General features: G+C 42.4%; 1 protein-coding gene across 1 annotated transcript in view; it reads right to left on the bottom strand.

Moving 5' to 3' along the window:
- Positions 1-27,934, bottom strand: part of KIF5C (kinesin family member 5C) — a 153,107-nt gene that overhangs the window by 40,966 nt on the left and 84,207 nt on the right. The window contains exons 11-15 of the mRNA XM_007964944.3: positions 24,327-24,475; positions 13,006-13,181; positions 7,513-7,581; positions 4,950-5,156; positions 2,681-2,827 (exon numbers count right to left, since the gene is read on the bottom strand). Coding sequence (XP_007963135.1) covers positions 2,681-2,827; positions 4,950-5,156; positions 7,513-7,581; positions 13,006-13,181; positions 24,327-24,475 — 748 coding nt within the window. The remainder of the gene's footprint in view (positions 1-2,680; positions 2,828-4,949; positions 5,157-7,512; positions 7,582-13,005; positions 13,182-24,326; positions 24,476-27,934) is intronic.

The raw sequence follows: 27,934 nt of genomic DNA, 5'->3' as shown, positions 1-27,934 counted from the left end.
TTATCTTGTCATTTTATAAATTAGAAAAATGAAGCCCAAAGAAGTACAGTGACTCACCCAAAGTCACACTACTCCATTGGCTCTCATCACCCTAATGATGAACTCATAATTATACGAAAAAAACAAGAATGATATAAATGAGGGCTATCAATGAAATTAACTAGGACATCCAATGTTTGGAATCCAAAAATAATCTCAAAAACATGCAATTGATTATTTAAAAATAATCTCAATCTCAATCATACTTCAGAGTCCCAAAAGTAAAGACTCTTTTTTCAATACTGAAGCACCCAGACACTCCTGATTTCATTAGCATTTTCATCAGCTCTATTTTAGAACTTAGCATAAAAATACCTTCTTCCTTTATCGTTATCGGCAGCAAGCATCAACTTCCCATAAATCAACTCCACCTTCATATTGTGAGGCCACTTAATCACCTCACATCAAATTTTATTGCTCAACACCAATGTATGGTTCAAAAAATTAAATCTTCAAATACAAAATCACCAAACTGAAGCTTAGTAAGATTAACTCTATAGTATCTGAGAAGTCTGTGCTAGAATTAGATTCATTCACAAGGATTTATGAAATAATCGGTTACAATGAATGTTCCATGAAAGAACGGTTACGTTTATGAGAGGTCATGTACTCTAAGCTGAGACCTGTTACGCCATCCAAAAAGGGCTTTCAACATTTCCCAGAAATAGTCTACAAAAGAAGCCTGATCTTGGGAGCTTTTCCAGTATTTAACAATCCCAACTCACATCTTGAGTGTTCCCACTAAGCAGACTGATGTAGAGTTCAGCCTTTTAAAGATAAAATGGCTAAATTCAAAGAATTTGGTTTCAGGAAATTGTGACATGTAAGGTAAGCAATGTAATACCATTCCCCAGCTCAACAAAATCAACATATATTCATCAATGACTCCTTTGTATAACAGGCTATATTATTATAAAGATATGGTGATCAAAACATTGTGGTATTGGCAGAAAGATTTGATCCATGAAACAAAATAGAGAGACCAGAACCCCCCCCCCCCCACATACTTTTGGGAGAGATGGACACATTCATTATCTTAATGGTGCTGATGGTTTCATGACTGTACACATATGTCAAAATTTCTCAACTGCATACTTTAAATATGTGCAGCTTTATGTAAATTATGCCTCAATAAAGCTTTGTTTTGTTTTAAAAATGTCTCTATCCTTTTTTTTGGTTAATGACAACAATTGGCCTTTCTATATTCCAGCAAATTGTTACCTGTTCTTGGCTGATACCATTTTTAATTCTATCTCTTCCTTCTATTCCTAGCTTCTGGACAGCTTTATACCACCCCTATTATCCCCACATCTCTGACTTTCTTGCTGTCAACAGCACCAATGGCCAGGTGTGGTGGCTCACGCCTGTATTCCCAGCACTTTGGGAGGCAGAGGCGAGCGAAACACTTGAGGCCAGGAATTTGAGACCAGCCTGGCCAACATGGAGAAACCCTGCCTCTACTTAAAAAAATAATAATAATACAAAAATTAGCAGGGCCTGGTGGCACATGCCTGTAATCCCAGCTACTCAGCAGACTGAGGCATGAGAATTGCTTGAACCCAGGAGGCAGAGGTTGCAGTGAGCTGAGATTGTGCCACTGCACTCCAGCCTGGGTGACAAAAGCAAAACACTGTCTTAAAAAAAAAAAAAAAAAAAAAAAAAACCAAGAACAACAATGTGTACAATCCCAAGGGATTCATCATGATTGGATGATTGACTTATGCCAATTATAGTAATCCTATTCCCCTTTGCTTTCCCAGAAATGTGGAGTGGTCATGTGATCCAATTCTGGCCAATGAAGTGTAAGGATATGTCTCCTGGGGACTTCTGGGATACATTTCCTTCCTGGATTAAGCCTTGGATGTGGCTGAGTGAGGATGTGATGATCGGTACTACAGCAGCTATTTTGCTACCATGAGGCACAATCCTCTGGATTATGAAAAGGAAACAGGCTGAGGACAGGAGAAAGGAAATAGAGAAAAAGCCTGAGAATTTGACATTGTTGAGCCATGGCACCAAACCAAAATTTGGTTCTCAAACTTTAATAAGCATAAAGAATCACCTGGAGAATCTTGTTAAAGTGCAGATTTTGATTCAATAGGTCTGAGTGGGGCCTGAGAGGCTGTAGTTCCAATAAGCTCCTAGGTGAGGAAGATCACACCCTGAGTAGCAAGATTTTAGACGTCTCATATTGTGAATAATTAAATATGATTTTATTGCTTAAGCCACTGTTAGAATCCTAATACTTTCACATCGACTTGTTGGAGAATTTTCACTCCACTGGGTTCTTTTAGAAAAGGAAAAACACAATTCTGAGACTAGAACTGTTGCTTAAGCGATTTAATTCCAAACTTCTGCAACATTAGGAAATAAGTTTGAGAAATAAACCAATTTACACAAAGCCAACCAAGATTTGAAGACACTGCCTAGACCTGAAAGATCATTTTTTTCTCCTCCTCCTCACCCCAACAAACAATTCACTCAGTCATTCAATTTGCCCTTTTTTCATTCATTCAAACATTAACCAGCACATGGCAGACGCGAAGCATAGTGCTAAGCATTGAATGCTTAAAAGAGTAAAGCACAGACCCTGCTAACTTGATAGGAGCAGGTAGAGAAGATAAAAGAAGGGCTGGCTTACAGTTTTCACATCATTGGTGCCAATAATTCCACCAATCTCCCCCAGATCTTTCAACAGCAAATTCAGGATCTCAGTTGCCCTTTTCTTCTGGTGGTTGCTAAGCTCTTGTAGCTGGCTCAGCTCTCTCTGTGTGGTTGTTAATGTAGTCTGAAAAACAAATTTCAACAACAAATTCAAAGAGTTGCCCATCAATTTCATACACTCCACATTACACATAACACCATCATGTAGAATGGATTTCTTTTACATGACTTACATGACTTCAACCTAAGAATTCTTTTAAGGCAAACTCTCGCATAGCACTGCATTCTTGGATAAGAAGATGAACTCTTTATCAACAAGTTATATCACATGGCCTGATACATTATATGTCTACATATCAGATGACAATTCCAAGTCAGGGAAATAAGTTATTAAAAATAAGTAAAAGCCAAAAAAGAAGTCCTTAAGTTTATAACATGTAATTGCATCTTCCTACTTACCAGATATGCTATGTCAGTCCTATCTGTTTCATTTCAGGGTCTAAACTTACCTGCAAGGGTCCCCACCTCCACTCCTAAACAAACCTGCTCCCTGGGCCACCTCTATATTCCCACCTAAATTGATAAAGACAGATGGGTCTAGAATAGATGGCCCAGAGGTAGTTTAATAAGTTTAGAAAACAACTTCAAAAAAAAAAAGTCTTCAAATTTTCAGAGTGAAGCTGAATTAAACACTCATCTTTTTTCAAAATTAGGTCACTTATTACAAACCAACAATAGGTTACTTATTAAAAACCAACAAATAGTTGGTTTCTCATTATATAGCAGAAGCTCTATTTTCTTGTCAAACTTTAATAAACTCTTCTCTTTTTCATCCTTCATGTATCTTGCCAAAAGGTATGTATTCTTAACTAACGTTCAACATCAGGAAAACAGTTATCTATTTATAAAATTCTCCCATATGCAGCTACAGCATTTTTAAACAACCTGTCTAATTTTAATAGCCTTCTACACCAATCTAGTAATACTTTGGTTTAATGACAAATTAAAAACTGTATTATGAAAAATGTTTCATTGTTTTAAGAAGCAAGTAATATGAAGGACTAATTAAAATAATCCGATAGAAAACACTAAGCAGAGGAAATCTAAGTCGCCCCCTTTCCTAAGCGACTTCGGAATGAGTTTGTTTTATTTTGTTTGGTATTGCCAACTGCTTATGTCATCTTGTTTTTAAAATCCTCAGAGGCAGTAGTCCCCATCTTGGGAAGCTGCTAGAAAAGTCTTCCTCCATGCAGCTGAATGTATGCCGTGAGGAGCATTTCCTGTCAGCCTCACAGTCGGCAGATCAGCATTCTCCTGCGCCATCTGCTACTTCTTTTTAAACTGGATGCTTTCCACAAAGCAGGCTGGGCACAAGCCCAGGACACCAGGCCACTGGGCAGAGGTACTAAGGACAGCAGGTTAGAGCCAGTCAGCTTCTCCACCACCCATTTTCCAGGTAGAAAAGGACATATCCCACCCCGCCATGCCAAACACTCACTGCTCCTGCTACCGCTAGCTCACTGCAGAACCTACGGCGTCTTTCATTTGGAGAATCTGGAAATAAGGGAATGTGCAGGCTGAAGCACTGGCTTAAAACAGAACAGCAAATAAACAAACAAGGGCAGCTTAGTTCCAGGCTCCTGAAGGTAACAGCCAGGACAAGAAGCTGACTGGAGGGAATGGAATTCATTCAGGAGGGTATAAGCAAGAAGAGTGAAGTCCATATCTTCCACGGGACCCCACTCTTGCCAGTAGCAATGCTTTGAGATGTATGTATTGATACTGTAGCATATGCACAGATGTGCACTAAGTGCTTTACATAAACTGTCACTAATCCTCACACCATGCAAGCAGCATGTTATCATCACCATTTTTACAGATAAGGGAATGAATACTCACGAAGCTTAACTGTCTCAGCTAAGGTCTAAGAGTTATGAAGTCAGACTTGTAACTAAGATTTTTCTGGCTCCAAAGTCTGCACTCTTGTGACTATTTCCACAAAGCATCCCCACTAATGTTATCAACTCTCTGGATATAAAACAGTCATGATGTGCAGTTCCAGGATGAGTGAACAAAAGTCACTTGCATGAAGTATTTCAATTGTTGGAGGGACCTCAGGGAATGCATCTAACACTGAATAACTATTCAGCTACTGCCTCCTTATACCATGTCTGTCAATGAATATCAATATGAGTACAGGAATGGCAGCCAAGGAAGTCCCACCCCCTAGACACAAATGCTCCAACCGTTTTCTGGGCCAGCTCGTCTGTCAGCTGCTCATTGGCCCGGGTCTTATCCTCCACTTCCTGTGATTTCTGGTCATAATTGACAGCCAGCTCCTCCAGGGCCTGGAGAACTTCTTTCACCTCATCCTTGGCTGCCTCATTTTCAATCTGGAGACGTGTCAGCTCCTCCTGTATCTTCTCATAATCTCTTCTTGTGGAAGCTAAAAGCTGGGAAAATGAGATGGCATGGAACTTGTGAATCTAATGTTCAAATGTTTATGTTCTATGCTGTATCCAAAAGTAAGTAATTTAAAAGCCAGATATAAGAAAACAAGTTGGAAAAGTTCAGGATGATGGGAAACCCCACTGTATGGTCCAGACGATAAAAAAATAAAAGAAAAAGGCAGATATGCTCTTATTGCAAAAATCTGCTTTGTGTGCATGTGTTTTGTTTTGTATGTTGTTTTTCATATGTTGTTTTTGTTGTTGTTGTTGTTAGTTTACAGCTGTATACCCTTAACTCAAAGAATGAATTACACATCAAAAATCACTGCATTTTATAGCTATTCCATATTTTAAGCAAAGGATGGGGCCAGGCGCAGTGGCTCATGCCTGTAATCTCAGCACTTTGAGAAGCCGAGGCAGGTGGATCACCTGAGGTCAGGAGTTCAAGAACAGCCTGGACAACATGGCAAAATCCCATCTCTACTAAAAATACAAAAAAAAATAGCTGGGTATGGTAGTGCACACCTATAATCCCAGCTATTCGGGAGGCTGAGGCAGGAGAATCGCTTGAACCCGGGAGGCAGAGGTTGTAGGGAGCCAAGATCATGCCACTGCACTCCAGCCTGGGCAACAGAGTGAGACTTCATCTAAATAATAAATAAATAAACAAACAAACAAAAGATCTGAGTCATTTCCAAGGAAATGACAACAAATAACACTTACATAGTTTTTACATGTTATCAGGATTTCACATTGTAAACGGGTTGACTTCACAATCAACTAAAACAGTGTACAAGAGTGATCGGTCACCTTTTTTTAACATCCATCATGAAGATACAGAAGGATGTACCCCAAACATTATCATTAGTTAAAAGCAAATATCTGGGCTTGCCGACGCTCTCATTATCTTCGTTCCTATATTGGTTTTCCTATATTGAACAGATACTGCCTTGATAGTATAGAAAAATAAAAATGTTAAGGAGTTTTAACAGTAACAAGAAGGAAAGTTTATCTCAGGCAGCTGTGCCAATGTTGGGGAGACTGGAGTAGAATGGGAGGTAGAGGGCAGGAAACTCAAGCAAATGGAAGGCCTCGACTATAGCTAAGAGAGAGAGAATAAGGAAATATGGTTCACCTGATTATAAAAGTGTAGCTTGTCTCTCTATCAAGGGAAGTGTTTGGGCAGGGGAGGTAATCATTGCCCTAAAGAGATGAAGAGGAACAAAGAGGAGGGAAATGGTTACAGAGTCCTTTATGCCTACAGAGGCCTGGGACTGAGGACAGGAACCCAGGCACCTGCTGTCATTGCACAGTGGGATTCAATCCATAGCATTTCAGCAACGAAGCAGAAAGCAGCTTAAAGCACAAAAGAGAACAACAACTTAAACGGTCCTCAGCAAGGGAATTATTAATTGTGCATGTTTGATAGGTTGGCTGGCTATCCTCTGCTTAGGTTCTTGTTTGTAAAATACTTGGCGAAACACAGTGTAATAAAAACACTTACTGAAGAACTGAATGCCTTTGGGGAGAGACTGAAAAAAATTTGCCTCCTTTTTAGTGTATTAAATACATGCTGGCGCAGTACTCGGGCCCCATTCTCTTTGCCTTCCCCTCCTCTACCTTCTATTTTTGTTTTTGTTTGTGTATCCCTACAGGACAGCAGGAGAACATGGTGTATATCAAAGATCTGAGCCAGCTGATTGCAAAACTGAAGTAGGACTCAAACAACAGGACACAGTATTGCTGGGTATTTGGAGGCAGAATCATCCTTGCCCAAGGCCAGGTGCGGTGGCTCACACCTGTAATCCCAGTGCTTTGGGAGCCAAGGCAGGAGGCATGCTTGAGGCCAGGAGTTCAAGATCACCCTTAGCAACATAGAGAAACTCTGTCTTAAAATGTTAAAAAACTAGCTAGGTATGGTGGCACACTCTTGCAGTCTTGGCTACTTGAGAGTCTTACACGGGAAGATCACTTGAGCCCTGGAGGTTGCAGTGAGCCATAATTGCACCACTGCATTCCAGCCTGGACAACAGAGAGACCCTGTCTCAAAAAAAATAAAAATAAAAAAGGATCATCCTTGCCCGATCACCCAACCAAAGGTCTCTGCCCTTCCAGGACGAAGTGTAGCCACTGGCTACTCAATCTCAAAACATCAGGGGTTTTTGAAAGTCAGACATGTATTTTCTAAATTCAGTGATAATCAGCTTGTAAGAGGCAGTGAAGGGAAATCTACCAAGAAATTTCCACATGATTCTGTGATTATGAAAAGCTTCTTTGCCAATTACATTCCTGGAATAAACATCAACAACAAAGAGTAATAGAAGAACTTTGTGGAAAAAAAATATATTGCATTCTTTACCTCGTCCTGATCCAACATCTGTTGCTTCAGCTTTTCAGCCAGCTGGCTCTGCTGGTTAATTTCATCATCCTGAAACGAAACATCATGTTTGGTTTTTTTTGTTAGTTATGTCATTTTTGATATCCCAGTCTCCCAATGACAGGCGACTACCATAAGCTTGCTAATAAGAAGGAAGGAATGGTGTGGCGTTGCTGCACAGAAACCAGACAGGTTCCGAGATCTCATTCAGTTAAAATACCTCTTCACCCACCTTTCTCAGCAGATGAAACAGCTGAATATTCTGGAAATATAATATACTGCACATTCAACTCAATTCCTGCTCATTGAGAAATCAGAGATCTAGAGTTTGGGAACTGAAAGGGACGTTAGAGATATCCCTTCTAATTCAAATATGTTAAGAGTGAAATTCCTAATTCAAAAAATAAAGGAGTGAATTTCTATCTAGCTGCACTATCATATGTTATTGTCCCAAGTCTTGTCAAACACATCAGTAAGCAGGAGTGCTACCACCGGATCGGTAGGGAGAGCCAACGTTTCCACTTCAAACCTCTCAGACCGGAGAAACATGAACTGGAGATTTGGCACTGGAAGACCTCCCTCTCAACTGGAAGTTAATTTTCTTCACAATTTAAAAACAAACAAACAAATGAAAAAAAAAAACAAAAAACAAAAAAACCTTAGGGCAGCTGAGGGGCAGAAGCATTCATGCTTACTTTCTCGGCTGTCACTGAAGTGGGAAAGGCAAATTCGCTCTTCTCTCTCTCATTTTCTGCCACTAGGTGTTGCTGCCACAAAAGCAAGGGTATTTGCTGCCTACATCTCCCCACCTCCCCTTAGACTTGGTCCACCCCCAGTGCAGGCTAAGCAGCAGGCAGATGACGGCTAACTACATAAAAAACACAGTCTTCGCTGCATTATTTTCACGACTTCAAATAAAATTTAAAACAGCCTGGGAAGATAACAACCTGGCTTCGAGGGTCTAAACAACAGACAGCGTCAGATTCCATTGAGCATCCTTGGGCACTTCTTCGTGCCAGGTCCTGCCTAGGTGTTTTCATCAGCAGCCCAGAAAAATGCACCCTGTACTGTGCCTTTTGCTTTTTCCACAGATGAAATCCAACCCACACTTAAGGGCCTGGGTCACAGAACCTCAATGTTCCACGGGATATTCCCCAGCCTGTTTGGTGGTATCTATGCATACATTTGAATCATGTTAATTTAATGTCACAAACTAATGCTTTCCATGGAGAAAGAAAATTCTAAAATCAGCCATAAAGGATTTGAATCTCCTTGTCCTTTATGTAGAATATCATTTGGCTTCGCTTTTCTGCTCAAAGAGATCCTGTTTCTACTGAACTCTTTACACCAATGTTTCTTTAACGGTTCTATTTTCCTGCACGAATCATATTTCTGGCAGGTGAGTTAGGGAAATTATATCAGAATGAAACCTCCAAAAACTGGCACTTCTACAACTAGAAGACTATTCTGTAGATATATTTTCTCTTCTACTTTATAAACGTAGCATGTCAGTTACCAGGAACGATTTTGTGTTTATGTTCCTGAGCACTTAAATATTAAACAACTTAGCATAAAGGATTCAAAGAGTTTACCATTGGAGAGCCACCATCTCTTCTCCTGGGACAAATGAACAAGCACTACAAGTGATATAAACCATGAGAGGAGAGAAATGGAGTGAACTCTGTCCTTACACTGTGCTCATTTCAAAGCCTGAAGATGCAGGCTTCCTCCCAACAGGTGACAAGCTGGGATGCAGTGATTTTTAAGGTACAGTGAAAAACCAAGGGCCCCTGGCCCCACCTGGGAAGGATGAAGAACAAGGATGATATTACAGAAGACGTGGATCACTTGTATCACAGACATTTCCCAAACTACATTTACCCTTTATTAAGGCAACTTACCTAAGGAATTAATGAGATCCACTGTGATTTTTTTTTAAAGTCTTTCAAAACTTCCAGAATAATAAGCTGTGCTTATATCTACACATTCAACTGCATCTCTTAGAACATGCACAAGCATGCTCACTCTGATGCCGGCTCTAAAGATCTAGTCCATGGATAACAGATTTTAAAGTACTTTTCAGAAAGTATTTTATACTTGAATTTTCTTATACATGAAATAACATGAGGCCAGGTACAGTGGCTCACGCCTATAATCCCAGCACTTTGGGAGGCCAAGGCAGCTTGATCACTTGAGCCCAGGAGTCCGAGACCAACCTAAGCAACATGGCAAATCCCTGTCTCTACAAAACATACAAAAAAAAAAAAATTAGCTGAGTGTGGTGGTATGTGCCTGTAGTCCCAGATACTCAGGAGGTTGAGGCAGGTGGATGGCTTGAGCCCGGAAGGTTGAAGCTGCAGTGAGCTGTGATTTCACCACTGCACTCTAGCCTGTGCAACAGAACAGACCCCATCTCAAAAATTAAAAAATAATGCGGCCGGGCATGGTGGCTCAGGGCTGTAATCCCAGAACTTTGGGAGGCCAAGGCAGCTGGATCATGAGGTCAGGAAATCAAGACCACCCTGGCCAACCTGGTGAAGCCCCATCTCTACTAAAAATACAAAAATTAGCTGGGTGTGCTGCTGTGCACCTGTAGACCCAGCTACTCAGGAGGCTGAGGCAGGAGAATCACTGGAACCTGGGAGGTGGAGGTTGCAGTGCACCAAGATCGTGCCACTGGACTCCAGCCTGGGCAACAGAGCGAGACTCCATCTCAAATAATAATAATAATAATAAATAAAACAAAATAACATGCACACCCTTATAAATGAGGAACTGGTCAACCCCGGTTGTCAACAGGTCACTGGTCACCTTTAATTATAAAGATGTTTTTGTTGCAATGGCAATCTGCATAAAAATAATCAACTTTCATTTCTATTTAAGCCTGGTTCATGTCAGGATCTCCAAGAGCAGAGCAGTAGTGTAGAGGGACAGGGACTAAGAGACAGGGAGTGCCAGCGACAACTTGTTCACAATGTGTCTCTGCTGGTGGCCCGCTTGGCACCTCACCCCTTCCACACTACACACAGAAGTAAGCAGAGCCCAGTCCAGCCCAGGAGAAAGAAGGAAACTAATATTTACTGGGCACCTGCAATGTACTGGAAACCTTTAATCCTCACCACAACCTTTCGAAGTAACAGATATGAGTCCCACGATACAGATGAGAAAAGCACCTTCAGCGGGGCCAGGCATCAGCCAGGACTCAGCGTTATTGTCACAAGTCTGCCCGGGTCTCAGTGTCATTGTCATAGGTCTGACTCCACAGCGCATCCTTGCCCATCACACAGCATGGCCTCGGGAGAGTACCTGTGCTTGGAGCCCTGGTGGGGCAGCACGGAGGGACAGAAGGGGCAGCTGGGAGGAAACCGTGTGGTCTTTCTCCCTCCACACCCTAAATAGATTCACTGAGGTGGACCAGGTCCTCATTTAAAGGGCTGAGGGTGAAATGGGAAGAGCACTGGGTGGGAGTCAGAAGATATATAACCTCATCCTAGCTCTGCCGCCTGTGTGTGACATACCCTTGGGTAAGTCACATAACTACACTGGGCTAGTGCCTCACCCAGACCTAAATACCTCCTGTTCTACCTTTCAGTAAACTACGAAGGGGCCATATCCCACCTCATGTATTCTTCAAGTGTCAAACCACCTACGTCAACAGAAACATGGAAGCGCCTCCTAGAACATTTCAGAGAAGGACCCCTAAGAATGACAGCTGGTGAGACATAATCAGGCAGTCTATGGGAAGGGTCACTGAGGGCAAACCATTAGCTCTGGTGCCCCCTAAGGCTAAGGTTTTTAGGCTCAGTCCTCTCCCACATCTCTCAGCATCATTGTGTGGTGGACAACAAATACTAGCCTCGAACAGTGGGTCTTACAGAATTTTCAAAGCACATGCTGTAGGAAAATGACATAACGAAATGGCCTAGGCTGACCATCAGGAGACGGAGACTGTCAAGCCAGTTCTTCAGCTACCAACTGAATGCCTTGGACATGGCATTTTCATCTCTCTGTCCTAATCACTACATTTTGTATGCTGGATTTGAGACTCTAAAGTCTCTCTCTTGGATCAATGAAAGTTCCTTGTGCTGCCAAGGTAAATGATCCCGATTCCGCCATGCAGGCATCTATTCATAGAGAACTGAGCACAGAAACAGCTTCTCACCCTCTCACCCAGGATTCTCTGCGATTACTAAAAATGAGCCCATCGGATCTAAAATGAGAAAAAAATGCATATGGTCTAATGTTCTTTACTGTTTAAACAATAGCAATTCCTTGGAGAAATCAAGAAATTGCATATACTGTTAACTTACTATTGATCTATTTTTTCTCTTTGTTTGAAGCTTTGCATAAAATACATAGACAGAAATGGAAGATAACGGTATGCTTGGAGCCTAAAGGGCAAGTAACCCATCTCATGGGTGTGAATATTTTATTAAATGTGTTTTCAGAAGGGTAGGATGACCCCAGAATAACACTGTGGTTATAGTGCAAGCTCTTGGAATCATAAACAAGCAGAACTACCTTCCTTAAGGCAACCAGTCACATTCGGCTTGCAAAGGTTATACCAGACTCTGAGCTTTACCCCAAAGAGAGAGGCCTGTAAGATTAATGGCAATGTTAACATAACAAAGCTGTTTCACACAAGCCAGAGGTGTCCCTAAGCACTCTGAGCTGAACCACAATAGAAAAGATTAAATCAGACTAAAAATATCAGCAACCTTGATGAAATGAACTGAACTGAAAGGATTTAGAATATTCCAAGGGCAACATGCCAAGATCATATAAAACATCAATTTAATTCTCATGCCTCTGGGATTCCTAACCCAACCTTTAATTGGTTCTACAGTGTTCTCCAACGCCTCTTTTCTTCTATGCCAACTTGTGCATTTACATGACTATTTGAGTCCCAAAAGCTTGTCATAAAATTGGACATCCCCAGTTAGCATGTTCAAACTACTTCATTCAAGAATATACCCGTGAAAAGAGCTTCACCAATTAGGTAAAGCCATCAGACCACACTACTATCTGTTTCTCATCCCAGAGCCTTATAGCTATATGATTAAAGTACATGCTTGAATTTTGGGAGTCACCACCCTTGCCCCTAGCTGAGGCTACTGCTGGAGTTTCCAAGAGGTGAAGAGAAGAAAGGAAAGGAGACTTAAAGATCACAGACACTCACACACCCCGCCTTTCATGCAGTAATCAGCCCAGTCCAATCTCTAGAAGACAAGACTCTAAGTAACAGCTGCCTGTCTGTCTAGGCCAACACACTGCTCTTTCAGTCAAGTTCCCTTTAACATTTCCAATCCACATGAATCAAGCTCCCTGAGTCTGCACCATTAAAGTGCTAGAGTAGGTATTAGAAAACCAGACATAAAGATCGGGCTGTAGCCCTACATCAGCTCCACAGGGAGCTGGGACCGCCCTCTTTCATCTTTGTAGCGGAGTGAGAACTATAAATCTCTGGCCACAGACCTTGTCATCCAGTTGTCTGTAGAGACTGGAGATCTCTTCATCATACTTCTCTTTCTCCTCTGTAGAGATGCCAGCAACAACAGGAGCAATATTGTCTATGATGGGGGTGTTATCACAAGGCTCCAGGTTCTTCTGGTCCTTGGCACTGATCTGTTCATCCTCAGGCACAGCTTCTCCTGCAAAACATAGCCGAGCAGAGTTGGAGATTAAAGAAATTGAGTATGAAACCCTCCAGGAAGAGTACTAAAAATAACCAGTCCTGGTGAAAAATACACAGAGGACACAATAAAGGGTTGTGTGGTTACAGTTTGTGTTCTTTCTATTTGATAAGAAAGGTCTTAGTGAATTGGCCAAAACAAGTCTAAGAAAAAAGAGAACTGTGTAAAATCTCCCCTCTCAAGATGCATCCCTGAAGTAAACCAGTTCCAAGCTACTCCAACATGCAGAGATGCCTGAATTCTTTACATTCATTTTGCTTTAGTTGAGGAATATCCTGGGGCTTTACTAGAGTCATATTCTCTCTAGTGATTGATTAAAAAGGAAACAGACCTCTAAGGCATCCTAATTATGAATTAATTATGTCACTGTTTCATTAATAGAAACAGCCAAGTAAAGAAACACACTGGCATTGTTCGATAGAACACTGTAAGGCTCAAATCCTCTGAATTCAAGAATCTCTGAATCTGAGGTCAGAAGACAGGGTAGCCCTGGATCCAAGACTAGCGCTGCAAAAGCTCACATTTCAATACCACTGTCTCCCCCAGAAGCCAGAATTAATTGCCTCTGCTGGAAAGTTCAAATAGAATAATCTACTGTGATATCAGGTAGTCTTAGGAAAGAAATGCAGCCAATCTAGACTATCTTGCAGAGATCCTACCTACGACTTCTCAGTCTGCAGAGTAGCATTTGTTGGGGCCTTCAAAGGAAGAATTGCCAAATTTGACAATCAAATTGATGGAAAAGGTACAGCTCGCAAGCTGGCCAGTGGCTATCTCCAACAAGAACATCAAAGACATAAAGTGCATAAAAAGGATTCTAAGAAAACTACTGGCCCCACTGAGTCTCCCAAATATCTTCCTGGAAAGCAAAACCAAACCCAACATACTTTTCCATCACCATGTTTACCATCAACACGACAATCATCTTGCTGCAGTCAGTAGTCAGAGTGTCTGCAGTATTCCAAGCCTCACCCCAGTTCTCAGCCCACAAAATCCATTTTGTAAAAATTCCCCAGGAAAACTGCGTTGAGTCAGAGAGTTTTTCAAAAATAAATGACAGAAGGCAGGGCACAGTGGCTCAGGCCAAGATGGGCAGAAAACTTGAGGCCAGAATTCAAGACCAGCCTGGCCAACGTGGCGAAATACCATCTCTAGTAAAAATACAAAATTCAGTATTTGTACAAAAATACAAAAATTAGCTGGACGTGGTGGTGCACACCTGTAATCCTAGCTATTTGGGAGGCTGAGGAACAAGAATCGCTTGAACCCGAGAGGCGAAGGTTGCAGTGAGCCACGATAGTGCCATTGCACTCCAGCCTGGGCACCAAGAGCGAGACTTTGTCTCAAAAAATAAATAAATAAATAAATAAATAAATAAATAAATAAATAAAAATAATAGAGTAACTGAGATCTCAATCTGTGGCTTCATTAACAATATATATCATGCTTCAAGGAACCCACCTGAACACTGTACACATTTATCTCAATATAAACAAAACACTGTCATAGTTTACTTCTGCTGCTTATGACTCCATTATCTCGCTGAATAACCACAAAATACGACATGGGGCCTCCGTGTTAAGTAAAATTAACACCCAATGTTTTCACTTTTGTATCACAGTTCCATTTGAAGCAGCAACTTGAAGCAAAACATAGAATAAACTATTACTTTGCTGAATATAAAATTGAGCCAACCCTTTTTCCTTTTCCAACAAGACTGTGCTATACTTAAGCCTTTTTTCTAAAATTATTGACCTGAAACAAAACCAGAATATCAGAGTAGCCTTTGAACTGAACCTGAACCAAATCAATATTTCATTCAGTTCCAATTCCTGGCTTAAAATATCCATCAACAACCTTAGTGTGCAGACTGGATTTCATCCAATTAAAGGATCTATATTCTCTACAGTCTGCTAAATCCATGGGCTATAAAAGCAGTATTGTGTTTTTTTTTTTTTTCTTAAACATATTAGATAGAGATAGATAGATAGACGGAGATAGATAGATAGATAGATAGATAGATAGATAGATAGATAGATAGATATTCTAACCACACAAATAATTCAGGATACATTCTTAACATAAACAACTCAAGCAATGTGGAATATACAACTAAAACTTGAAAGTCCTCCTTCACCCCTCCCTTCTAATTCTGTTCCTTCCCCGGAGAAATTCACCACTAACACTTTGGTAAATATCCTTCCTCTTCTTGGATTGTGACAGTATCTCTAATTTTTGAGCTCTAGCTTCTAAAATTTGGGAACAGGGCAATCCAATACAGTATGAATTTAATCTTCCAGCTTAGGCATGACAAAGATGAAATTCTTAGCTGTACTAGACCAGACACCAACCAGAACATGGTCACATTATCCACAGGCCAACTCACTCCAAGTAAAGAGGTAAGATACAAAAACATCTGGAAGAGACATATTCCCTGTGTTCTTTGGTTTCAAATGGCCAAAGAGGCAACGGTATCATGAGGCTAGGGTGAGCTAAGGAGCTGCCCAGTGTGTGTTTTGATTCAGCTGAGTGGGCAGGGGCTGGGGATAGACTTCTATAATCTTAGCAGCAAGTGACCTGTTCTAACCAAAGTCACAGGCCTGACTTCCCCTAAAGCTGCCCTCTTCTCCCATTAAGGAATTACAGCATCACCAAGTAGAAGGGTTGTCCCAGATGGCAGAAATCCAGCAAGCTAGCCAATGCTGCTACAAGGCACTGTGAAAGTAGTCAAGAGACTCCGTCATCTCCAGTGCTATGGCAGGATGCTAAAGCCACATTGTACCTTTAAACAGGTCTCATTAATCACAAGCCCATCTCCTGCTTCCTCTCTTGGTTTACTTTCTGTAAAGGAGAGGAAATAACAATGCCTTTATCACAGGGTTGTTCTAAAGATAAATGAAGATAGCATATGTAAAAAGCACAAAAGGCAATATTGTTTAAAGTCCATCTCTTATCCCCTCCTCTCCCTGACAAATTTGCAACTTTGTAGGCTTGGCAGATAAATTACTATTTTTACTTATTCTGTGATTTGTGTTTCTGAGATCTTCACAATAACTTTGTGGCTGGAGCTCAGTTCCAAAAATAAAACATGGTATAGCCATGCAAGTCCCTTTCAGGTTTATTTTTATTATTATTAAAACAGTATTTGAAACCTACAGCAGACTTTGTGGTTTCTCTTGAACAATTCTCTCAATCAAAGCATTAACATGTCTCCTACAAAGCTACATCTAAACAACCAGTTCTTTTCAGTTTATATTCTAAAGGTCAGGCAGTCAGGATTATTTTTTACAGCAGCCATTTCAACGGAGAAGAACAAAGCCACAACACGCAGTAACTAAAGCAGCACATCTCCTGCCCAGAGAGGAACCAAGAGCTGGTTTTCCAACACCACTGCCCTTCAAAGGGCCGAGAAAATGACTTCCAGAAGCGTCCTGGTAACTACACCGTCCGGCTCACAAACACGTCCGGGGACTGTAAATCCCCAACACTAGGCAAGACCTGACACTAGCTTATCTGTCTCCATGGCAATCTCACCACGCTAATGGAGAATATTCCCTGCACTGCAGTGGACCGAGTCCCTGGAGAAGCCCCCACATGGTGATTATGGAATAACTGATTCGAACAAGGAAGACAGCAGCAAACAGACTCTAGAGAAATAATGCCCTGAACTCTGATGGTGGGAGAAGGAGAAAAAGACCACCAAAGGAAGATTAGCATCTATTTTTAGTCTCCCTCTTTGCATTAAAAGCAGATTTCTCTTAGTTTAGACCCTGAGGCTTATACCTGCTGTCTATAGGAAAAGAGCTCATAATATTGTAAAGCATCTGAAAGGCCTCCCCCCACACACAGACTGGAAACCTTCCCCTTCTTTAAATAAGCATCCTGGCATTTACCATTGTCAGATATAATTACCTTTAAGGACTAAAAAGATTTGTGTTTACATAGGAGCATTCACTGAAGCATACCTGTAAGGCTTACAGAGCATTCTAATTATAAAATAAAAACTCCCAGAGGGCGTAAATAACATCTCTACAAAAAACAGAAATCCATCAACGGCAACAGATGAGAATGACACACTAATCAAAAATTCTCATTAGGGCTATTAAAATTTCTAAAATAGGTTTTTGGGGTTTTTTTTTTAAAGAAAGAAAACCATTAGACTGCCAGTAATTCATTAAAATTTCACACATGAAATAGCAACAAGCTAGTTATCCTTTTCATAAGTTGAGTTCCTAAAGCCTCAGGAGAACACAGAAAGGTAATTGCATTCTCTCAGTAACTCTGGAGCAGATTTGCTGGTCACTCACAGCTTCCGCCAGAAACCACAGCAGATCTGGCAAACGAGATGCTTTCTTTTAATACCAATTAAATAGGCCCAGTGGCAGACCTAATGGTAGGTAATTTCTATATCAAAGAAACTAAAAGGAAATCTTTAAGTTGCCAGATGGGTGAGAGCAGCTGGCTACAAGATGTCATTATATAAATGTGATGTTAAAAAAAAAAAAACATTCCTTGATGAGATTATTTTGCATGCAAATAGCATCTTTCACCCTCATTCCTAAAAATACTGTAAGCAGCTTAAAACATCCTCTAATCCCTCCTAGAGCGATTTTCTAATAAACTGGTCACCTGGGACTCTGCATCCTCCTTACATTCATGACCTCCTGAACAGGCCACAACATTCTCTTAGTGGACAGACTAAGGTATTTCTATTACAGGGTTTGGTTGTGTTCTCAAAAGCAAGCAGAGGGCCTAGTAAATTAGATCTCTCCAATGAAATGTTAATTTCTGAGAGTCCATTATAATCATGGATCTGAGAAGGGGGCCAGCATCTTTGAAAATTTAATGCTACAAAAGCAAATTGTGTTCCAATTATGGCGGTCCCAAAGTTCCACAAAGCCCCAAATCAGACTAGAGGCTACAGATTTAGCTAGTTACTGAACCATGCCTGCTGGCCTCACGGGTTTTGAGCTGGATGAACAAATCTGCGTTAGAGACTGCCGATTTTTCCACACTTTCTCAGTCTGTGATGAAATTATTTCTTTGCATGACTTCAGCAGATAAGGTAAATCTACATCCACAGTTTTTTAATCTTACAGGCAATTATACAAGAGAAGTGAATCTGCAGATACACCAATTTGCCAGTCATTTCCCTGTTCTCCTGACACCTGGATTTTCAGGTCCTCCTTTTTCTGACTTAAATCCCTGTAAAAAATTATTTTTCAAGTGTAAAATTCAAAGTATCAGAAGAGAGCACGTGTGAAGACTGACCTGACAGCAACAAGGAGCAGTGCATGCAGGCTTCACCCCTCCCTCCCCGTCCTCCTGTCAAGAGTTTTCTTGATGGATTGGGAGGAGGTTAGCATGAGCTGGAGCTGTAATTCACTCTGAATCCAACTATCTAACTCTATCTCCATATATAGGATTGTTCGAGTCTTTTCCGCACATATGAGCAACAAAGCAATAGAGCTTTAAAAAAAAATTCCATTTTCTGGCAACTGCCCCACTCCATCTATCTGTTCCTTAAGCAAGTAGGCTGAACGAATCTCTGTGAGGCTAAAGATCCAACAGAGCCTCCAGATTCGAAGAAAGACCAGCCATTGATTACGGCCCACAAGATGTCACTAGTAGATTGTAGTGAACATTTGTTGTTTTTCAGCCACTCGATACCCATTCTTACAAAATAGCACCTCAACTTTCTTTTAAGGAATTAGCCCCCTCAACTGTGTGCAGTCTTCATCAGACAATTGATCAAAGTGCCCTGCCAAGGCACACCAGCAAGCACAGTATTCCCACTTCTATCCTGGGCCTCTGCTTCTCCAACATAATCACATAGAGAAGGGAAAAAGCGTTAATTCCAGGTGCGTCCACTTAAGAGACCTGCCTGTCTCTGCTGCCTGCTGCCTGCATCCCTGAAGCAGTCCCAGCCTACACTTGTTGGAACCTGTTGCCTCTGCTATCCTTTGGAGTCTGCGAATCATTCGTGTCCTTCTAACGCATTCTCTTTTGGCTTTAGCCAGGCAGTGTCAATTCCTGTCGCTTGCAACCCAAGGATCCTAACTAGCACCCTGGGGAACAGAACCAGGCCAGTGGGTGGCTCTCCTTAGCCCCATGCACATGCCCGGAGTTATCCTGCCTCCATGGTAATGTCAGAAAGGAATTAAAGCTTAGTGTAGTGTATGTGATATGAGTCACAGGCCTTCTTCTGAGAATCAAGGTTCAACAGTGCCCAGAGGAGAAAACTGCTCGGCCTACATTCTGAAGTGGCCCCTGTCTTAGCTACAGCTGCTATAAGAAAAGTACCATAGACTGAGTGGCTTATACAGAATTTATTTCTTACAGTTCTGGAGGCTAGAAGTCCAAGATCAGAGTGCCAGCATGGTTGGGCCCTCCTGGTGAGGGCCCTCTTCTGGGTTTGCAGATGGCATCTCATTATAGTCTTACATAGTGGAGACCAGAGGGAAGGAAGCTCTCTCAGAACTCACAGGACACTAATCCCATTATTGAGGGTCCATCCTCAGAACCCTATCTCCTAGAGGCCCCACCTCCTACTATCACCACCTTAGGGGTTAATATTTCAACATATGAATTTGGGTAGACACAAAACATTCCATCTATAGCACCCATTGAGCTACAAAGGGTTGAAAATTGGTACAGGTGGAGGTGTGGGGGAGGGTGAGACCAACCTCTAGGCATGTAATAGATAATGTAGTATTTCACCAATTTTGAATGATTTAGGGCAGGGCATGCCCTGTCCTGTGGCACAGTACCATCACTGGATCAAACTTATCTATTTTCACTTACCTCCATTATCTGCCTGCACCTGATCTGTAGTTGATTTCCTACTCCTTTGTATTGCTACTTCATTCTATGTAACAGCAAGTAGGAAAAAGCACAAGCATGCGCACGCACATGCGCACACACACACACATGCACACACACTCGGCTACACACACTCCTTCCTTGCTCTCCAGCAGCTGAAGTATAGCAGCCAAACTCTTAAATTATAAATACCATGCAAAGGAAGAAATCTTTTTCCCGGGGAGAGTGCACACAATTGACAAGGCCTCTTTAACTCGTTGAGACCGCAATGTGGAAATATCAATACCCAGGAAATGTTGAGGGGAACTGAGTAGCCACCTCCTGCAAGTTTAGAACCAATGTGTGTGTTGAGTTTCAAAGGAAAGTTGGCAATATCCTGCTGCTCTGGTTTTAGTGAAGGGCACTGATGCTTTTTTACTCCACATCTCAAAAGCCCAGCTCTCACGTTTACACACACCAGCCATGCCCTCATTATCTTCTGCTCTGAAGAATTAGGACATGTGGGGACACTATGGAAGGGCTTCCAGTGCCCCCTTTTTTTTTGGCATGATATTTATTACACCCATCTACTTGGCCCTGCACACAAATCAGCTTGATGAGCAGGCTGTGCAGACAATAGAAAGAGAATGAACTTTAGAGTCAGGCCCACTCTGTTCAGATCGCAACTTTACCAGAGACTGATCCACTTGGGGACATTTTTGGGCCTGTCATTCATGGTCATATTGGCTACTTGAGGGCTAAATGCCCAGACTCAGAACATAACAAAAAGCCTGGCCTGGTCTGTTGCAGAGTTACTCTTTGAGGTAGATCTGCCCCCTCCATGGGACAAAGGACCTCTCCCCACCTCCTCACTGCCTCTCACTACTCTCCTTCTCGCCTGAAACTTACATCACTAGAGTCAGTTCTCTACATTTAAGAACTTTGCCTCCAGAAAAATCACCTTTAAATACAAATGTTAGCTGGGGAGAAAAGGAGAGCTCTGTGGAATCCCTCCAATTCCCTTCTCCCATCACAACCAGTGGTGACGTGGCAATGGGGGTGTTGGGAGCCTCTCAGACTCTCTCTATCTTCTCTTCTTTCTCTGTAGTCCAAAGGGCCCTCACGCCTACCTATGCCTTCAATTACTACCAAAAGATTGATGACTCCAACTCAAGCAGATCCTCTGAGCTCCAGACCCTCAGACCTAACTTCTTATCTGAATAATGTTCCCCTGAATGTTTCACGGGAACCCAAAACTCCCTCCTCCCTCACCCCTGGTTCTCCTCCAGCATCCCCAGTCTTAGGGAATGGTCTCGCCCTCCATCCAACTTGGCAAGCCAGAAAACTCACAGCTGTTATTGAAACGTCCCTCTCCCATAGCCAACTCCTCACCACACCCAGCTAATTTCTCCTCCTAAATACCTCCCAGGTTCATCCATTTCTCTCCCTTCCTACTGCCCTCTCACTTCAATACCATCACCTCATCCCTGGAAGACCACCCCAGCTCCCAGCCCTCCTCTCTGACCTGCAGTCCACTCTCCAATACAGCCGATGGATCTTCAAAAATTCGAAGGTATGACCTGCAGCTTAACACCCTTGACCAAAATCCTGAACACGGGAGAGCTCCGCCTATTCCTCCAGCCCATCTCAGGCCAGTGCTCCCCGCTGGCCTCTGTCCTCCATTCTCGGAGCCCCCACCTCACCTCATGTCCCCTATTTTGCCCGGCTAACTGCTGCTTCTCTCAGATACTAATCTCCATATTGCATACTCAAGGAACTGTTCTTCACTGGCTTCTCAGTCAAGGTCAGGGCGCCCTGTTGTATAACTCTTGACACCTGTGCTTTCCGTTCTTTGTATGCAGCATGGATGACCATCATACATTTATTGGTAAGGACTGGCATTTACCTCCTTCCCAGCTCAGACCGTCCTGAGGGCAGAGACCACATCTGACTGCCCACCCTTTAATCTCCAGCACCTGCATTAAGCATATGTTTGCTTCACATACATTTATTGGAGGTCTACTCTGTGCCAGAGTATATCATCATACATTATTTTTCCCAAATTATGTAACTTAAGGGCTCGTGTAGGATCTCATCCAAGAGGGCACCGAAAACAGCACATTTCTTTTTTTTTTTTTTTGAGATGGAGTTTTGCTCTTTTTGCCCAGGCTGGAGTACAATGGCATGATCTCGGCTCACCGCAACCTCCGCCTTTGGGGTTCAAGCGATTTTCCTGCCTCAGCCTCCCAAGTAGCTGGGATTACAGGCATCTGCCACCATGCCTGGCTAATTTTGTATTTTTTAGTAGAGACAGGGTTTCTCCATGTTGGCCAGGTTGGTCTCAAACTCCCGACCTAGTTGATCTGCCTGCCTCGTCCTCCCAAAGAGCTGGGAGAAAACAGTACATTTCTAAGGAGATTTGCAAGGTGTTTGAAGATTGACAGTTAAAATGATGTCCAAGTAAAGAGGCCAAAAACAGGACTGAGTGCCCAAAAGATGCTAGGCATGACGGTGAGTCAGGCAAACAGGGCAGTGGGCAGATCCCAGAGAATGGCATTTGATGAGGGATAGAGAACTGCAAGGTTAAAGTTTGGCAAGAGATGGAAAAGGATGGGAGAAAAAAGGTTCATTGTCCACCCTGTAATGTTTCTAAAGCCAGCACCTCCAATCCTTTACCAAAAGGCTTTACTAAATGTCCTGGTCACCCAACAGAGAACTGACCTGGAGGATTCCCGAAATAAAACTTCATATGGCTACTCCCCACCTTGCCAACTACTGCTCCCGACTCTCCCATTCCTGCCAAATTGCAAAGAATCATCCACCAGCCTCAGGTGCTGAATTATTCAATTATTCTAGCAGCTTTCCAAACACGTGTGCTGCTAGAAAATCTTTCAAAGTAAAAGAATCATGTTATTTAGGCTACTAGGTCATTTTTGAAACCTGTCTTGAATTCTCGTTTGCCACGTAATTGTTTTTCTATTAAACAATAGCTCATTGACACCTCACCCTTACTAGCAAAAAGCAGTGGCAAACATGTAATCACAAGACAATCTGCTGCAGTTACGAACAGTCAGTGTTACCTCCGGATCCTGCCCAACAGCCCCCGGGTTCCTACCCTTAACCAAAGCTGAGGTACTGCTGCAGCACCTAAAGTACTGAGTACAGCAGCAGAGGACCTGAAGAACCACTTCCAACTATCCGCCATTCCCCTACACACACACCAACCTGCCTTATTTTAGTTAAAAAGAAAAAAAAAAATTAAAAAGCCTTCTACCTTCTAACCTACGTCACAATGCTAAAATCACTAAAATAATCTGTCTGCACTTAGATCTGGAAACCCCTCTTAACACCTCACCCACAACCCACCCACCCACTGCATGTCAGCTCTCTGAGATATTTTCTCCCAGTAGAACAAACCAAAGAGAATGTTTTGGGGAAGAAGGAAAACGAGTCACGAACCAAGCCTTTAAGACTCCATTTTAGCACAGGGCTCCTTCAAGAGCCCTATATTTCTGGCATGAAGATGAGTTCGGTCAAAAAATGCAAGTATTTGCCAGAGGTAGACTTTTAACCCCAAACCAGTGATAAAACTCACATAGGAGAGAATGACATTTTTCATTTAAGTCAAAAGCAGTCTGAGCCACTAAGTCTCAGGCACTTTCCTCTAACCTACAAATAGGGGTACCAGCAAGTTATTACAATATTGGATAGAGGGCATCTCATTGGAAGCAGATTAAGGCAGTCTTGCAGATAATCACTGGTCCACACTAACAATGCATGCTAGCCAAGTGATGGGATGGGGATGGTGCCTGTGTTAGGGACTAAGAAAATCTCTGCTTGTTCATACAGGTTGTTGCCAGGAGGAATCAAGCTGTACCATTGTCCCAGCTTTCCCAAGTGCCTCCCAGGATGCCAACAGTCACAAGAAGAAGAAAGCACATACTCGGCCACGCATGGTGGTTCACGTCTATAATCCCAGCACATTGGGAGGCCGAGGTGGGTGGATCACTTGAGGTCAGGAGTTCAAGACCAGCCTGACTAACATGGTAAAACCTCATCTGTACTAAAAAAAAAAAAATTACAAAAATTAGCCAGGTGTGGTGGTGCGTGCCTGTAATCCCAGCTACTTGGGAGGCTGAGGTAGGAGAATGGTTTGAATCCTGGAGGCAGAGGTTGCAGTGAGCCGAGATCACATCACTGCACTCCAGCCTGAGTGACAGAGCAAGACTCTGTCTCAAAAAAAATAAAAATAAAAATAAAGCACACACTCATGCCTCACTCTTCCTCTTTACTTTTCCTTACCATTCCTCCACCTGTTCAGCTCCATCTCCAGATGCTGGATAACATTCTTCAAAGTCTTGTTCTTCTCTTTTTCTTTTTCATATTTCTTCTTCCATTCTTCTGCTGTCAGTTCTAGGTTCACAGAGACTGTATTCTTGATGGTCTTAGCTCTGGGATTAAAAACAAAAGGGGACAATTCAGCTCATTATTAGCATTAGCTAAATCAGTATGATTAAGCCTGAGATTCCTCATGTCAAAAGACTGGAGATAGGGAAGCAGAAAGGATCCTGTGGCTTTCACCAACCATCCTCCTAACTGGACTAATGGCAACACTACCCCTTGAGGCTTCAAGATCATCCTTTCCTTTTCTCCTTCACATCCTACCGGTCTCTAAATCTAATGAATGTTTATTTGAATTGTCTCAGGGTTTCCTCTTTCCCTCTTCCCTCTGCTACTGTCTTAGTCTGTGTCCTCAGCCATCCTTATGGTTATAGCCTTTTTCAAATGTTCAGTACCCTCCTTTAAGCCCCCTGAATACCATCACCAGATTTACCCTCCTAAGTTGACGTTCTTTTCAGTTCAATTAACGTTTACGAATTTGAGGTATACCAAGACAGATGGACAAGGTCTCTGGCCTCTTGGAGCTTGGAGTTTCTTATACCAATGATACACAAACAGAAATAATAGAATCAATTATTTCTCTTCCTCACCTGTGGTACCCAGAACCACCCCTGATGTATTTAACACATCAACACATGCCTCGTACCGTAGCCAGGTGATACCATGGCTCCCTGCTGAGCATGCGCCCCACCCCCCCATCACAGCCCATCATCACCATGTGGTGAGGAGGCCCCGCAGTATTCAGATCAACCCATTTTCCAAGAAAAATCAGAAACTGTTTTTTCTTTAATTTGTGTCTCCCAGTTTTAAACTATTTATAAAAGTAATGTGTGGGACAAACAAACACGCCTAATGGCCACCATTTTGCCACTTCTAGTACAGGAGATGATGCGGTCTCCTGGGGCACATGGCCTGGGGGGTTGTGATGCCACAGGGATGCTACCTGGAGAGTAACCCAAAGGGGCTACTGTAGACAGAAAATCAGTAGCTGCACCAGGTGATACCAAAAACAAAAGTCACAACTCACCTCGGCATGCACAGAAACGAACACCTAAGTAGCCTTGTCCAATTGAAAAGGGAACTCCACTTAGGCTCGCTTTTTAAGAAGCTAAAGCTTCATTAAAAACTACGTGATATCCTGTTTTATTTGCTATTGACTTTTTCATTTTGAACTTCTAGCAGTTATTACACCATCATATTTGCCAGCACAATCTGATTTGTGATTCGGGTTAATTACCGTTGTCAGCAAATGACATCCTGATTTCTATTTCAGTGCAAGAAATTCAGCAGTCCTCACCAGCACTACAGATGTCATTCCAAAAATTCATTGCTAAAGCAGACAACTAAATAACCCAACTGTCAAAAGAGGAGTTCAACAACTTCAATGTAAGACTCCATTTAAGAATTAGACCAGCCATCCCATTACTGGGTATATACCCAAAGGATTATAAATTATGCTGCTATAAGGACACATGCACACGTATGTTTATTGCAGCACTATTCACAATAGCAAAGACTTGGAATCAACCCAAATGTCCATCAGTGACAGATTGGATTAAGAAAATGTGGCACATATACACCATGGAATACTATGCAGCCATAAAAAAGGATGAGTTTGTGTCCTTTGTAGGGACATGGATGCAGCTGGAAACCATCATTCTTAGCAAACTATCACAAGAACAGAAAACCAAACACCGCATGTTCTCACTCGTAGGTGGGAACTGAACAATGAGATCACTTGGACTCGGGAAGGGGAACATCACACACCGGGGCCTATCATGGGGAGGGAGGAGGGGGGAGGGATTGCATTGGGAGTTATACCTGATGTAAATGACGAGTTGATGGGTGCAGCACACCAACATGGCACAAGTATACATATGTAGCAAACCTGCACGTTGTGCACATGTACCCTACAACTTGAAGTTTAATAATAATAAATAAATTAAAAAAAAAAAAAAAAAAGAATTAGAATAACTCTCTCTTGTTCACTGCAGCTTGAGGCTGAGGTCCCTATAAGTGCTTCGAGCCTAATTTTTCAAATAGCAGCAATTTTATTATTACTTTAAAGTCATAAAGTCTGTTCCTGTTTGACACTCTCACCTCTCCTACTGACATCCTCAGGCAGTGCTGTGGATATTTCTCAGACGCAAGCACAAACACCACAAGCATCTATTATCAACTTAGTAAGGCAAAAAGTGAAAAATAACTCATGGCTAAAATGCTTATGGACACTTAAGGGCACACTTCAAGGCTACTAATCTTACTTTTTAAATCATAAAGAGTCCCTTGATACTTTAACACGATACTAGAAAGAGAAAGCTAAAGCCTCTATGCTGTACTCAGGCAGGTTTAGCCAGAGACACATTCTGTAAGCAGACTCAGCAAGGTTATTACCATTGGTGTAACTGGTCCTCATTCTCAAAGTACCTTTTAATATTGCCTAGAAAATCGCCACTTCTGTAGTAATCAGGGTCCTGGCAGGAAACAGATGACCTGCTTGAATTGCATGATTTGGAGAGTGCTTAACAAAGGTTTGGAAAGGTGTTGGGAAATAACGAGGGTTAATGTGGTACCCACATTAGGTTTGGGGGAGCCATTACTACCCTTAAGCTGAAGGGGAGCCAGAGAGAGAAGGCTAGAAGGAAAAGATTGCCTGGTAGGTATGAATTGTAACCGCCATTGGTAGGGACACAGCTAACCCAAAATGATCTGGCAGGGAGGAAGCCAGGAAATAAATACCTGAACCTCACGCTCTTCTCTCCTTCTCATCGCCTGCCTGTGTTCCTTCCCCACTAGCTTAACATAACTGGAAGCCAGAGGAAAAGGAGCCCATTGCATGAGCCCAAACCAGTCACCCTCCTAAGTCACAGAGCAGGGCAGAGATGGCACAGAAAAGATCCAGGAGTCGCTAAAGATGCGCAACCCAGGCCGGGCGCGGCGGCTCAAGCCTGTAATCCCAGCACTTTGGGAGGCCGAGACGGGCGGATCACGAGCTCAGGAGATCGAGACTATCCTGGCTAACACGGTGAAACCCCGTCTCTACTAAAAAACTACCAAAAAAACTAGCCGGGCGAGGTGGCGGACGCCTGTAGTCCCAGCTACTCGGGAGGCTGAGGCAGGAGAATGGCGTGAACCCGGGAGGCGGAGCTTGCAGTGAGCCGAGATCCGGCCACCGCACTCCAGCCTCGGCGACAGAGCGAGACTCCGTCTCAAAAAAAAAAAAAAAAAAAAAAAAAAAGATGCGCAACCCAACTTCCCTTTGGAACTCAAATAACAGTGGGAATCCGTGGCTCACGCTGGAGCCCCAGACTTCATTCAGCCCAAATGGGGCAAGCGGGGCTTTTACATCCACTAAAGGTAGAATATGAAAAAATCAGCTTACACTGAGAAAGATGTTAATTCTCCTAAAATTGTTCTAGAGAATTAAAGTAATCCCCACCTTCCCCCAAGAAAACACTAAGGGGCTTCTGTATGTGTTATACAAATTGGCTAGCTGATTCTGAAATTTA

This window comes from Chlorocebus sabaeus, chromosome 10 (assembly GCF_047675955.1).
Source record: "Chlorocebus sabaeus isolate Y175 chromosome 10, mChlSab1.0.hap1, whole genome shotgun sequence".
Classification (NCBI taxonomy): Eukaryota; Metazoa; Chordata; class Mammalia; order Primates; family Cercopithecidae; genus Chlorocebus; species Chlorocebus sabaeus.
This window is presented reverse-complemented; position numbering and strand designations above follow the sequence as displayed.